This window comes from Garra rufa, chromosome 6 (genome assembly GCF_049309525.1).
Source record: "Garra rufa chromosome 6, GarRuf1.0, whole genome shotgun sequence".
Lineage (NCBI taxonomy): Eukaryota > Metazoa > Chordata > Actinopteri > Cypriniformes > Cyprinidae > Garra > Garra rufa.
This window is the reverse complement of record NC_133366.1, coordinates 28831703-28845964: the sequence shown is the minus strand read 5'-3', so window position 1 is coordinate 28845964 and position 14262 is coordinate 28831703. Positions and strand designations below refer to the sequence as shown.

Here is a 14262-nt window from a genome sequence, read left to right as displayed (position 1 = left end):
GCTGCCTCTGATTTAAATGGCTGTACCTATAATAGAGAAAATAAACATCTAGTTCATGTACTCATATTATCATTCATTCTTGTCCCTTGCTTAAGGTGTAAAATAAATATATTAAAAAGGCTTTCAGAATCAGCCCATTTGCTTGTAAAACATCGGCAATCAAAATCGTCCATGAAGAATCAATATCGGTGCTACATGCTAATTTTCCTGAAGAAGAACTGTTGAGTGATTTCAGGTGATCTTAAAAGGTTAGTTCACCAAAAAATTTTAATTCTGTCATTAATAACTCACCCTAATGTTGTTCCAAACCCATAAGACCTTTGTTTATCTTCAGAACACAAATGAAGATCATTTGGATTTAATCAAAGAGCTTTCTGATCCTCCTATATTTACTGGATATGCATTTTCAATCCCCAGAAAGGAACCAAAAACATAGTCAAAATAAGTCAATGTGATATAAGTGGTTCAATCATAATTATATGAAGCTGCGAGAATACTTCTGTGTGCAAAGTAAACAAAAATAACTTTATTCAAAAATTTATCTATGGGAGGATCAGAAAGCTCTTGGATTAAATCCAAAATATCTTCATTTGTAGATAATTAATGACAGAATTTAAATTTTTGGGTGAACTAAACCTTTAAGCAGCAGTGAGCTTCACAAATACTTAAATCTGATTGAGTTAAAACTGTTTGAACTTTATTAAAAAACATTCACTGATATATTGTGTTAACTACACGTTGTTCATTTTGTGCTTTTGTTCCTTTGTTTATTGGTCTTAGAGATAAGCCTGATGTGAAAGTGTCACAAACATCCTGAAAAAGTGTTGTAATCTTGTTAAAATACATTTCTTAAAATAAAAGTATCGAAAAAAGTATCGTTCGGAACCGGTATAGAATTCAGGGTATCGGTATCGGTATCGAACATTTTGGAACAATACCCAGCCCTAGTGATAATAATAAATAATTATATATAGTAAATTCTGTTCAGGTCCTGGAATCTGAGGATTTCTGAGTCTTTCTGGAGTGTGATATTTTACCAGTATCAATATTCTAATTCTTAATCAGGATAATTTGTCTGTGATTAATAGTTTTGTTTTGTTTGTTTGTCTGTTTGTTTTTTAACAGATTAATGTGCGTGTGACTACTATGGATGCAGAGCTAGAATTTGCCATCCAACCCAACACCACTGGCAAACAGCTCTTTGATCAGGTAAATGTCTACATTTACTTGATCCAATGTTTTGAGTATAATACTAATTTCCCCAGCCAGGACCTTGTTCCTCATCATACAAATGTTTTTGATTTCAAAAGTGTCTCTATTTTGCATATTTCAGAAATGTCACTGTTCTCTTGAGAAGAGGCCTATTAAATATCTTGCAAGTCAGGCATTTGATTTTTTTGTCAAATCTAGGGCAGTCTTTTAAACCATGCTGCACAAACTGGCTTTTTCACAAGAATTGGAAATTACATCACAGCAGCCTTTTTCTGCTGAATTATCCACTAACATAGTTTAGTCAGTTCTGCTACAGGACTGTGTTTATTGTATTAGTAAACTATTTTCTCAAGTAACCTTTTCTTCTTTTAACAAACACTTCTTTGTAACTTAATAGGCCACTCAGATGGTTGACTTTCGAGATCTTGCTTTCAAATGTTCCATCAGGTGGTCCGTATTAACTGGCTCCTGAGACGTTTACTGAAATATTTACTCATTCAGTCATTTCCCTGATCGCACCACCATATAATAAGTAATTATTTGAAACAAGAATATTTATGTGCTCCAAAAAAATTGCAGAGATTCACACGCCAACACTGAACTGACTGGAGCTGAATAATGACGTAATTGTTTTGCTACTCCTTCCTTATAGCAGAATTTTGGATTTGCCTAATTTTTGGATTTGCATTATTGAATCTGGTACTTTCTGGTACTACTTTTAAACAATCTGTATGCGCTATATAAATAAAGGTGACTTAACCTGTGAGTTTGCACATTGTGCACCACAGTCTCCCAGAAAAGAATTTCTTTAACTTGTGCTGAATTGAATTTGAGGGGGAAAAAAAAGACCTCACTTTAAAAAGCTTCCTGACCTTATTGACTGACTTGAACAGGGCTTTCTGAATAGACCTTTCCCACTATAGTATAGTGACTATACTATGCTGAATGATTGCTGCCTATTTAGAACAGCATTTGTTTCTCACGTTTATTTCTTTTATTCTTATTTATCATAATTTTGAAGAACCCATATATATAATTTAGCATATCTTTAATATTGGGAAATTGAATTCATTTAGAAATTTAAAAAAAAGTCTGTTATAGCACATTCAGATTTATGCTGGTTGTTGAATATGATTGATTTGTTCATGGTTATCCTGCAGGTGGTGAAGACAGTAGGTCTGCGAGAGGTCTGGTTTTTTGGTCTGCAGTACATAGACAGTAAAGGCTACACAACGTGGCTGAAGCTGAATAAAAAGGTAAGGTGTGCCCTCCCACTTTTCCATGTCTCGTGCTAGTACTGCTGTTCTAATTAAGCTGCAGTTCCACTACACCTCCAATGTGTGGTTTAACTGGCTTCCTGTTAAACTGCAGCAAAAAGACAGTGGGAGAAAATTAGCTTGTGGTTAAAGATGTACTGATGTGTTTGTGTCAAAGCCTGAACTTTTCCCTTATAAACAGCCCTATGGAAACTTGCAAAAACAGCCTTCAAATGTCTTCTGCACACATGCAGCCCTCTTTCATAGAGGAGGTAGAAATCATAACAGCAGGAAATGCAGAATGAAACAAAATTATCTATGGCAAGATTTCTTCAGATTTTTAAGTGACTCCAGTGGAAAGTGGCATACTAACAGTTTGTAACAAAGTTACTATGTGGCATATTCTATAATGTACTTTTCTCAGTTTGAACTAAATGTCTTTCTGTAGCTCAATCATTAGATCTTAGCGCAAGCATTGCCAAGGCCATGCGTTCGATTCAACTGGTTCAAAAGCAAGAACTGATCAAATGTGTAATTTTTAATGCATTATAAGTCGCATTGGATAAAAGCATCTGCCAAATGCATAAATGTAATGATCTGTAGTCTGTAATGCTATAATTTATGTGTGTTGTTCCTGATTTTGGAGCATTATTATGTGTTCAACAAGAATTCAAAACTGGTTGGTATTTTGTCAAGTTGTAAATTATATTATTCTGTGCTTTACATCATAAAGCATCTTTACTTTTTTTTTAGCTTTATGTGTACAATTTTTTACACATTTATGCTTTACTTACTTTAATCAGTAGAAGCTTGGATACATGATTTAGGTTTTATATAGTGTGGTGCTAGCAAGTCAACACCAAGGACATGGGTTCAAATCTCAATTCTGAACTGAAATGTATACCTCATATAATAAGTGTTTAACCAGATGTCCTAAATCAGCTTCTTCAGATCAGGGCAAACCAAGTTCTTTAAATTTGTTTCTGTGAAAACTTGACAGGTGACTCAGCAGGATGTTAGAAAGGAAAACCCTCTGCAGTTCAAGTTCCGGGCAAAGTTTTTTCCAGAAGATGTTTCTGAAGAGCTGATCCAAGAGATAACACAACGTCTCTTCTTCCTACAGGTATTGGGGAACCTAGACTCTGCACATTTGGTTTAGAAAAAGACTATAATATCTTGTGTTGGGATGGATGTGGAGTAATTTCAGTGGTAATATTAAGTCCTGGAATAACAGAATTCTATAATTTAGGTGCATACCTGATTTTCACTGGGAATGTGATTGGGAACCACTGACCTAGGGGGTGCAGAGCCATATTGTTTTCCTAAAGATTTTTATTAGCACCCAAGCCCAATTGTTTTTCTTAGGACTATTCTTCTTATTTCTCATCAAGATATTAAGGCTTTGGGGCCCTAAAAATGCTCAACAACCCTTGAAAATTTGCACACATTTTGGAATCATTGCCCATTAGGGCTGGGCTGAAGCTGGTACACGGGTGTGGTAGGGAGCTCTACAGTGCCCCCTATAATGCAGTGGGTTATTTATCATACATAATGGCTGCCCCTCTTAATAATCTGAGTCTGTTTCTGACAGTTTGGTGAGAAACACGAGCACCAGTAGCTTGCTGGAGGTCATTTTGGAGGGCTTCAGCAATGTTACTCCTGTCCCTCCTTGCATAATGGAGTGGATACTGGTCCTGTTGCTGGGTTGTTGCGCTTCTACGGTGTGGCGCCCTTCTCCTGGTATCTCCACCATGCTACTGAGACTGCTTTAAGACACACCAAACCATCTTTTGGCAGTGCATATAGGTGTGCCTTCCTAGAGGAGATGGACTACCTGTGCAACCTGATTGGGTTGTGGGTACTGCCTCATGCTAGTGAGAAGGAAACAAAACATAAAACTAGAGACAAATCAGTCATGGAGGGTAAGGATAGAACAATTGTCTCTGGCCACCACCTCCAAAACGATTCCGCCTTTGGGTGTTGTCTAGCTGTTGCCTCTCCAGTGCACCTGTTGTCACTTTCATTTGCACCAAAGCATGTGAAACTGATTTACAATAACATGACTTAATTTTATGTTGTGCAGTGTGTATGTGTGTATATACTGTACATGGTATGTGCAAAAAAAAAAATAGAATATCAAGAGAAAGTCCATTTATTTCAATAATTTGTGTCAAATAGTGAAAATTGTATGTTATATTAGTTCACTACACACAAAATTATATATTTCAAGCCTTTATTTGTTTTAATTTTGATGATTATGGTTTAAAGACAAAAAAAACCTAAATCCAGTATTTCACAAAATTAGAATATTTCATGTGACCAATAAAAAAAGGATCTTAAACACATGTTGGCCTTCTGAAAAGTGGTTCTTGATGCACTGACACCAGCCTCAGTCCACTCCTTATGAAGCTCCCCCAGATTTCTGAACCGCCCTTGGTTGACAATCCTCTCAAGGCTACGGTCATCCCTGTCACTTTTTCTGGCCACATTTTTCCCTTCCTCTTAACACTGTTAATATACTTCGATACTACGCTCTGTGAGCATCCAGCTTCTTTTGCAATTGCCTTTTGAGACTTTTCCTCCTTATGGAGGGTGTCGATGATGGTCTTCTGCACAACCGTCAAGTCAGCAGTCTTCCCCATGATTCTGAAGCCTACTAAGCCAGACCGAGACAATTTAAAGGCTGAGGAAACCTTTGCAGGTGTTTTGCGTTAATTAGCTGACTAGATTGGGACACAGGGAGCCTACAATGTTGAACTTTGTCATGATATTCTATTTTTTTGAAATACTGGATTTGTTTTTTTTTAATCTATAATCCATAATCAAATAAAGGCTTGAAATATTTCACTTTGTGTGTAGTGAACAAATATAACAAATTTCACTTTTTGAATTCAAATTTTTTGGCACATACCTTTATGTGTGTGTATAATATGATGCTTCTATTCTATATATTATTGTTCAACTACCCAAAACGGTATATGATTGTACACATATGTTTACATGCGTTTATTTATATAATGTAAATTAATATAGATCAAATTAAGTCATTATACTGAAAACCCTTAATTTGAATGAAAAGAATGAGCACAATTCTGAATGTGGCAAACAAGCAGTAAGTATGGAGCAATGGCAGGACTCAGACATTTGTTATCAGCTCCACTGCTGATCTAATCCTGTTTACATTAAATGGTCCTGAGTAGGTTTGTGCTTATTGAAACTGTTGCTATGACAGCAATTTTAAGATGAGTTTCCAGGAATGAAACAATCCAGGATTGTTTTGAATTATTAGTTCCGGATAACAAATGCTCATATGAAGAAACAGGCCTAGATCAAACATGGCATAATTGACCTGTTTGTGCTGTCTAGGTGAAGGAAGCCATTTTGAATGATGAGATTTACTGCCCTCCGGAGACAGCAGTCCTACTGGCCTCTTACTCTGTTCAGGCCAAGTATGCCGACTACAGCAGAGACATCCACAAGCCCGGTTATCTCACCAATGACAGGCTGCTACCACAGAGGTGAGCCAGTCTTCTCAACACGGTAATACAAAAGTTGAATGTCCACCCCTGTAGATTGCTCGATGGTTGTTTCAAATGTAATGTAGTTATGTAATAAGCCTCACTATCTCTCTTTCTGTTAAAATTTATTACGGTTTTCTAATTTAAGATGGCACAAAAATATAAGCTACTATCAGATTTAGATTTAGAAGATGAATATTTCAGGTTGGACTTTTTTTTTTAAATCTGATACTCTCATGCTTCGGAACACAGGGTAAAACAGAACCCAATGCGTCATTGCAGGCTATAATTAAATGTCCCTGTGCCTTGGCAAGCCTTTAATGGCCTCTTGTTGAATCACCTTGCAGAGCACCGTGACTTACAGACAGCTGAAAGAGTGGAATATGATAAGGATTAGTCAAGATTCTCAACTAGTTCATTACTGAGGTTGACTAGTTTTGCCAGCTTTTTTTCTAATTTGTTTTGGCTTTAATATTTTTAGCAAAAGTGCTATAAAAAGTCTCCTTGAAAATCCTTTGCATGCTCTTAGATTTTTGAAGATATTGCGTCTCAATGTTCTTCACCTTTAAAGCACTATGTTCATGGGGTAGGTCTGGGTGATAAACAATAAAATATCGAGATTGCGATAAAATTTCTGTCGATAATGATAAGCTCTAGACATTATTACTTGTTATACTACAGGGCCGTTGAATGCTTGAATCTGATTGGCTGACGAACGTTCTAGAGGTGTGCATTATATTCAGGGATACGCACGGCGAACGTAGTTCCAGGCAGCTTTAGACCGCAGTGCATGTCTATATCACTTCGCCATACGATTTCAGTTATTTCAAAGGTCCTTACAGCCCAAAACAGCAAAATAACTAAAACCCACAATGACACTGGCCAAACTAATAAATACAGTAAACATCAGGATAAAAACGACAGATTATTTCCATGTTTTTTTCCACAATATATTACGTTTTATTATGTACGGAAAGCACAAACTATTTCTCTCGCCCTCTCTCACTCACCTCACAGACACACACACATAACTTACAGTTTGCACTCGCGTTAGCATTCGCGCTAATGTTGTTAGCGCTGCTCTGACGATGAACAACTTAAAAACGACATGACAGCTCTCACACGCGAGGTAACAACGGCGTGGTCTTGAAGAAAGTGAACTTAAAGTTGAACTGTTAGTAGAGACGATGCTGCCAGTCACCTTTGAGAGACACAGACGTGAGAGAGGTAAAGTCATACACTTAGTTTCTCTCCCTCACTCTTTCCGTCTGTCTGCTTGTCTGTCGGTCTGTCTAAACTTCATTATTAACGGCATTATTTGGCTATTAACAGCCCAAGCATCGTTACTAGTTCTAAAATGACGTTTTGGAACTAGCAACGAAGCTGTTGAATGAGCTGCGTAAGAAATTAATCCTACTCACAATAGCGTTTTAAGGATAAAAACGGGACGAATGTCTTGAAATTTATCATTTGATCGATGTCTTGAGGTGTGGTAACTGTAGTATAAGCGGAATAATTGACTTCGGTCCGTAGAATTCTACGAAAATAATGCACACCCGAGGTGTAACGGCCACTCCGCTTCGCGTCGTGACCGCATCACCACCTCGGGTGTGCATTATTTTCTAAGAATTCTACGGCCCGTCGTCAATTATTCCTTACATATGAAATAATGTGACAACAGCCAATTAGTATATGTTGCTAATAAGTCTGCATATTCTGCATGCCTCTTTTGTTGAATCAGTGGCATAGTTTCTTCTTAAAACGCAAATTCACTTGTCACGATCACAGTGTTTCAGAGTTGTCAGAGAAGAGTCACTTCACAAGTTGTGTTTGAGAAACCTAATTACAAACCGTCAAAATAAAAGTTCAGTTTAAAGTATGACAGAAATATATTACTATTATATATTAAAATGTAATTTCTAAAGTAATGATAATAAAATTATTTTTAAGAAATATCATACAACCAATTTTCTACCATGTATTAATTTTTGCAGTTGTGCAGCATCTTATTAAACAAAAATATAAATATAATGTTTTGTTGTGAATTGTTATATTTTAATTTGTTTACATTTGAAAGTGTTGACTAAATTGTAAAAGTGTGTTAAATAATGTATTTAATTATAAAACACAATCCAGAAAAAATAAAGTGGAGAAAATGGACTTCATGCGTTCCTAAATTAAAAGTTAGCTTAAGCTATAGAGTTTAATTGTGAGCATAGATATTGAGACAAAATATTGATGATTATTTAGCCAATTTTTGAACCCCTAAAGTGATGCCAGACTAATGTATCGTGTGCATTGTGTTGTAAATATTATTATGTAGAGTTTTGGAGCAACATAAACTGACTAAAGAACAGTGGGAGGACAGAATACAGACGTGGCATGAGGAACACAGGGGTATGCTGAGGTAAGGCTTGACACACAAACACATGCACAGACAATGCAGAGTACACATAACAATAGCTAATAATACAAGAGCACGCTTGGGGCACTGGTGTTTTCAGTCCCTAACTACACACACAGTGCACTTCACAATGCTAAATAGCAGTATTTCTATTCCCAGCATGATTGTGTGTTTACAGAGAGGATTCCATGATGGAGTATCTGAAGATCGCTCAGGATCTGGAGATGTATGGAGTGAACTACTTTGAGATTAAAAATAAGAAGGGAACTGAGCTCTGGCTGGGAGTGGATGCTCTTGGTCTCAACATTTATGAACATGAAGACAAGTATGTACACTAAAATGGCTCACACTTGCTTTATGTATAAACTCTACTTTACCAAAAATTTACAGGATTTTTTTTTTGTTTTATGTTTTTGAAAGAAGTCGTTTCTGCTCACCAAGGCTAAAAATACAGTAAATCAGGAATATTTTGAAATATTATTCCAGTTTGAAATAACTGTTTTCTATGTGGATATATTTTTTATTATGTGATTTATTGCAGTGATTATTTCAGAAAATTTCAGCATCCATTACTCGAGTCTTCAGTGTCACATGCTATTTTAAAAATCATTCTGATATGCTAATTTGCTGGTCAAGAAACATTTCTTATAGTTTTCAATGTTGAAAACAGTTGTGCTGCTTCATATTGTTGTGGAAACTATGAAACATTTTATTCAGAATGCTTAAAATTTAAAAGAACAGCATTTGAATTACATATTTTATCGCTTGATTTCTAATTTCTTTTTCAATTATTTTTTTTTTAATGGTTTAATAGCTGAAATGTGAGCTTTATTCAAGTATTCTTTGGAAAAATGTATAAATGGGGTAGTTTATTTAAAAACTAAAATTGTCATAATTTACTCACCTTCATTTTGTTCCACACCCATAAGACATTAATTCAAAGATTTTTAATGAAACCTGAGAGGTTTCTTTTGTCATTGAACGTTCAGGCAACCAAAACTTAAAAGCTCAAAAAGGGTTATACATTTGGGCTTTTATTTATATCTAAGCAATAATTGATACACAGTGCATCACATATGGTAAACACGCAAGCTTGTGTATATTATTTTGTATTAAGTATTATTTGTATTATTAGAGTTGACCTCTCCCTCCTGGTTCAGCACCCATTCATTCCCTGCCTTATAGGCCAGACATTAGAACAGGGTGAGTCACACCATGTGTTGTCTTGGTCTTTTGCCCCTGGGTGAAGGGAAACATCGCCTTGAGTCCTGTTTAAAGTGTGGGACCATTTCATAATCAGGATATTATGTAGATGTGGGGTCTTAGTGTTTATGCCCAGGTCTATGCATGTCAGCCAACTCCATAAAAAATTACTTTCATATTAGATTCTTAAGAGGTCAGTTGATTTGATTGTCTATCAGCAGATGAAGTGTTTTCCTCTGCTGCCCACTGCTGGCTGTTTTTGACATGATTTTCTGAATAATGTTGATAAAATGTGCATATGTTTTAATCATGTTCATTCTCTTTTTGTTTTTCTCCAAGGCTCACACCAAAGATTGGTTTCCCTTGGAGTGAGATCCGAAACATTTCTTTCAACGATAAGAAGTTTGTCATCAAGCCCATTGATAAAAAAGCACCCGTAAGTTTTTTGTTTATAGTTTATGATTATTCTGTCATTTTGAACTACAGAAGTTAGGCACAATTTAGACCAAGTTTACATACACATTATTTTGTGGTAAGGTCTGTATTCTGGTTAAGCCTTTGTTGCGAAAATATGTTTACAAACAAAAAATTATAATAATGTTTTAACCATACAGTTACTTTGTTGGATGTCCTGACATATCCTCTAATATGACTCAGCAGCCAATCAAAATGCAGTGTCTAAGAATGTCAAATCTGAATAACATACAATAACATAATTATAGTTATTGACACATTTGTACATTGTTGATGAGTACAAAATTTGTGTGATGTGTTCACAAGGTGGCACTATAATAAACAACTTTACTAATAACTCTGCAACCATACATGATAGTGTCAAATTTATTTTTTCCACTGAACGCTTGCTTTAAACCATAACATGTATATTTCATTTTTTATCTAATTCTAATTAAAAAAAAAAAAAAAAAAACTTGTAAGTTTAGCGGATACGGTCCGTGTACCTACGTATAATTGGTTTTCTCGTTTTTGTTTTCAAAACAAACAAACGAATAAATGATTGGTTTATGCAATATTTACATTTTCTCCGGAACACAAAAACGAATTTCATTCATATTTTCTATTTTGTTTTCATTACACGTCGTTCAAATGCAGATATTAAAAAGTCAACAAAACCAAATCGAAAAATTAAAGTTTTTTTGAACAAAGCGCGTTTTAGTACACCGGAAGCTCGCTGCTGCCGCTGAAGGTTTTCACTTGAGACATAAAACATAAATACGGAGCACTACGGAGCCCCGTACATACACGTAAACATACGGAGCCCGCTGTGTCACCTGCAGGAGAAAAATAATCAATCCATGGCGACGGTTTTGCAATTCGTCCCCTCAGTTTATAAACCGTACTCACGAATTCTTAAACTGTTCACTCGGTTTGATAAATCGTGCCCACGGATTAACAATCCTGGAGCTCAGATTTTGTAAACCGTTCCCTCGGATTTTGAATCCGTACCCACAAATTCATAATCTGTGCGCACGCTTTCGCAATCAGTTCCCACGGGTTTGTAAACTGTACTCACGGATTTGTGGCCCCGCCCCCAGATTCAATAAGGCTACCTGTTTATAGGTGCTGGATGCATTGTATTGCCTTTATTAAACTTTATTTTTCATAGTAGGCTATATGAGACCATGCAACTGACAAAACAATGTTTTTAGCGTTTATTTTACATTAATAACCAATAGAATAGCTGCTAAAACACCACATCTGTGTTTTATCCTAATGATGATTAATGTAAAATAAACGCTAAAAAGAGGACTATTTTGTAAGTGCGAATCATGCTACTTTAACGCACCAAAATAAAATAATAATTGAAGAGCGGCTTCAAACGGCTTTGCCTTATTTTTCAAAATATAAAATCGCCTGAATTTTGTAAAAAAAAACGTTTGGAGAGAAGGTAAAAAGCAATACAAAACAAATAATTTACAGGTTATGTTGTCATTCCTTTGCTCTCAAACTGAATGCAATGTAATAAGAGGCCTTAATTAATAATAACATTAACAGTGAAGCATGCATTCGTCTACGTGTTAAGAATGAGTATAATTTCCAAAGCTGTAAAAGGTTATTTAAAAATAAAGCATTCATTATAATAAACAGTTTACTGTCTTAATGTCTCCATTTTTTTAGTCTACAAATTAAAATAATAATTACAATTATTAGTATTATTTACGGTGAGCATTGCTGTCACAGACATAAGAACCCTGCACAGGCCTCAAATCTATAGGCCCTAGATGCTGGCCCGAGTTTATCAGAATTCAGTAATATGGGCCCCAATCCGACCAAACCCGTCTTTTCCCCCTCTTCTCACAAAACAGCGTATACTACTGTTTCAGCTATTAAAATAGTCCAGTTTTGTATGTAACGCAAAGTGATTATATTTTGTTTCGTTTTTATTAAGTTAATTTAGAAAAAACATTTGGAGCATTTTTTTGTTCGTTAAATATAAGTTTTTGATTTTTAAAGTAACGACCAAGCGGCAAGCGGCAGAGAATGAGTTGATCATATTGTGTTTGATCAATTTTGCCTTCTCAGATAATCACAACTTGCCTAAAATAAATATAGATCTAGGCCTAAAAGAGTTAAAATATAAAACAATGTTAATTTCAACGTTAAAATAATATAAATGTGCGGTATTAGGCACAAATGCAATCGTTTGTGCTGAGAGCCGCTTTGCAGGACATAGAGGAGCCAGCGCAATCACTTGCATTTTTGCAGTTAAAATATTCCGTTATTTTTGCTCATAAAGGTACGAGTAATACATTATTCGGAACTGTAAATGGTCTACAAACATGATCCCCTCATGTCATCTCAACAGGAGTTCTTCTCAGCAAAACTCAGCGAATTAACTCACAGACAAGATATTTATAGAAAGCTTTAAATTATTACTTAACGAAAGAGAACAAATCAAAAACAAAAACTATTTCATTATGTAGTCTGTAAAGATTAATTTCTCTCTAAAGGCGCGTCCAAAGAGGAAATGGCGATCGGCAACTTCATCCTTGCTATACACTGACTCAGAAAACACAAGCGTTTTAGCGTTTATTTTACAATAGCCTACTTGCCAATGGGATAAAACACAGGAGGTGAATATAAACACTTTTATATTAGTTTAATGTTGAAATTAAGATTGTTTTATACTTGAACACTTTTAGGCCTATAGATTTTATTGTAGGCAAGTCGTGATGATTTGAGAAGGCAAAACTGATCAAACACAAGCTATGATCAACTCACTGTCTGCCGCTGGCTGCTTGGTCGTTACTTAAAAAAAATATATATATTGAACGAACAATAAAATGCTCTAAACGTTTTTCTAAATTAACTTAATAAAAAAACGAAATGAAGCAACCACTTTACTGAACTATTTTAATAGCTGAAACAGTATATAAGCTGTTTGCATCACCGTAAATAAATAATACTACTACTAATAGTAATTATTATTATTATTTTAATTTATAGGCTAATAAATGAGTGCACTTACGACAGTAAAATGTTTCTAATACAATAATTCATGAATGTTCTATTTTTAAATAACCTAGAAATGTGTTTGCGAACTATTCATTCTATGAAGACATATTTTGGTGATTTTATTATAAGCTTTTCACCCAGAGATAGATGCATGCTGTTAATGTTATTATTAAATATATATTATTACATTGCATTCAGTTTGAAAGCAAAATAATTAACATAACCGGTACAGTTTTGTATTGCTTTTTACCTTCTCCTCTCCAAACTCTATAATTTTTCAGAAACGGTTTATAAACTCGGGAGGAATTGCAAAACCTTCGCCACGGATTGATTATTTTTCTCCTGCAGGTGACACAGCGGGCTCCGTATGTTTACGCCCGTCTCAAGTGAAAACCTTCAGCGGCAGCAGCGAGCTTCCGGTGTACTAAAACGCGCTTTGTTAAAAAAACCTCTAATTTTTCGATTTGGTTTTGTTGACTTTTTAATATCTGCATTTGAACGACGTGTAATGAAAACAAAATTGAAAATATGAATGAAATTCGTTTTTGTGTTCCCGAGAAAATGTAAATATTGCATAAACCAATCATTTATTCGTTTGTTTGTTTTGAAAACAAAAACGAGAAAACCAATTATACGTAGGTACACGGACCGGATACAATCTGGCATATTAGTTGAGCCACACCCATTATGACAAATATAAGCTATATCATTTGTGGGCACATGGTCCTAACTTCTCAAATCATGTGTACATATTTTGTACAAGTATCAGTCAAGTCAGTCATAGCATGCAGAGATCAAATACGAACATGTTCACTGAATCTTAATTGTGATGGCAGGACTTTGTGTTCTATGCACCACGACTGCGAATCAACAAGCGCATTTTGGCTCTGTGTATGGGCAACCATGAACTGTACATGAGGAGGAGGAAGCCTGACACCATTGAAGTGCAGCAGATGAAGGCTCAGGCCAGGGAAGAAAAACACCAGAAACAGATAGAGAGGTGACAATGAACACTTTTACATGACATAATTTACATTAAACTTTTTCTTTGCATTTTTATCTCTCATACAATTGTATTTATACTTTTCCTAGTATAAATAAATTATTATTAACATTCATATGATAATCAAAAGTTCAAAATAATTTCTAAAGCTGTTCTCAAGAAAAGGGAAGCTTCTAGGTCTCCCTGTTTTTT

The 14262-nt window shown here is 35.3% G+C and overlaps 1 protein-coding gene across 1 annotated transcript in view; it reads left to right on the top strand.

Moving 5' to 3' along the window:
• LOC141336518 (radixin) overlaps window positions 1–14071 on the top strand; it is a 56998-nt gene extending 42927 nt beyond the window's left edge. Inside the window, exons 2-9 of the mRNA XM_073842182.1 lie at window positions 1126–1209; window positions 2373–2468; window positions 3469–3591; window positions 5835–5986; window positions 8310–8393; window positions 8569–8715; window positions 9933–10029; window positions 13904–14071. Of these exons, the coding sequence (XP_073698283.1) occupies window positions 1126–1209; window positions 2373–2468; window positions 3469–3591; window positions 5835–5986; window positions 8310–8393; window positions 8569–8715; window positions 9933–10029; window positions 13904–14071 (951 nt within the window). The remainder of the gene's footprint in view (window positions 1–1125; window positions 1210–2372; window positions 2469–3468; window positions 3592–5834; window positions 5987–8309; window positions 8394–8568; window positions 8716–9932; window positions 10030–13903) is intronic.
• The last annotated feature ends 191 nt before the right edge of the window (window positions 14072–14262 follow it).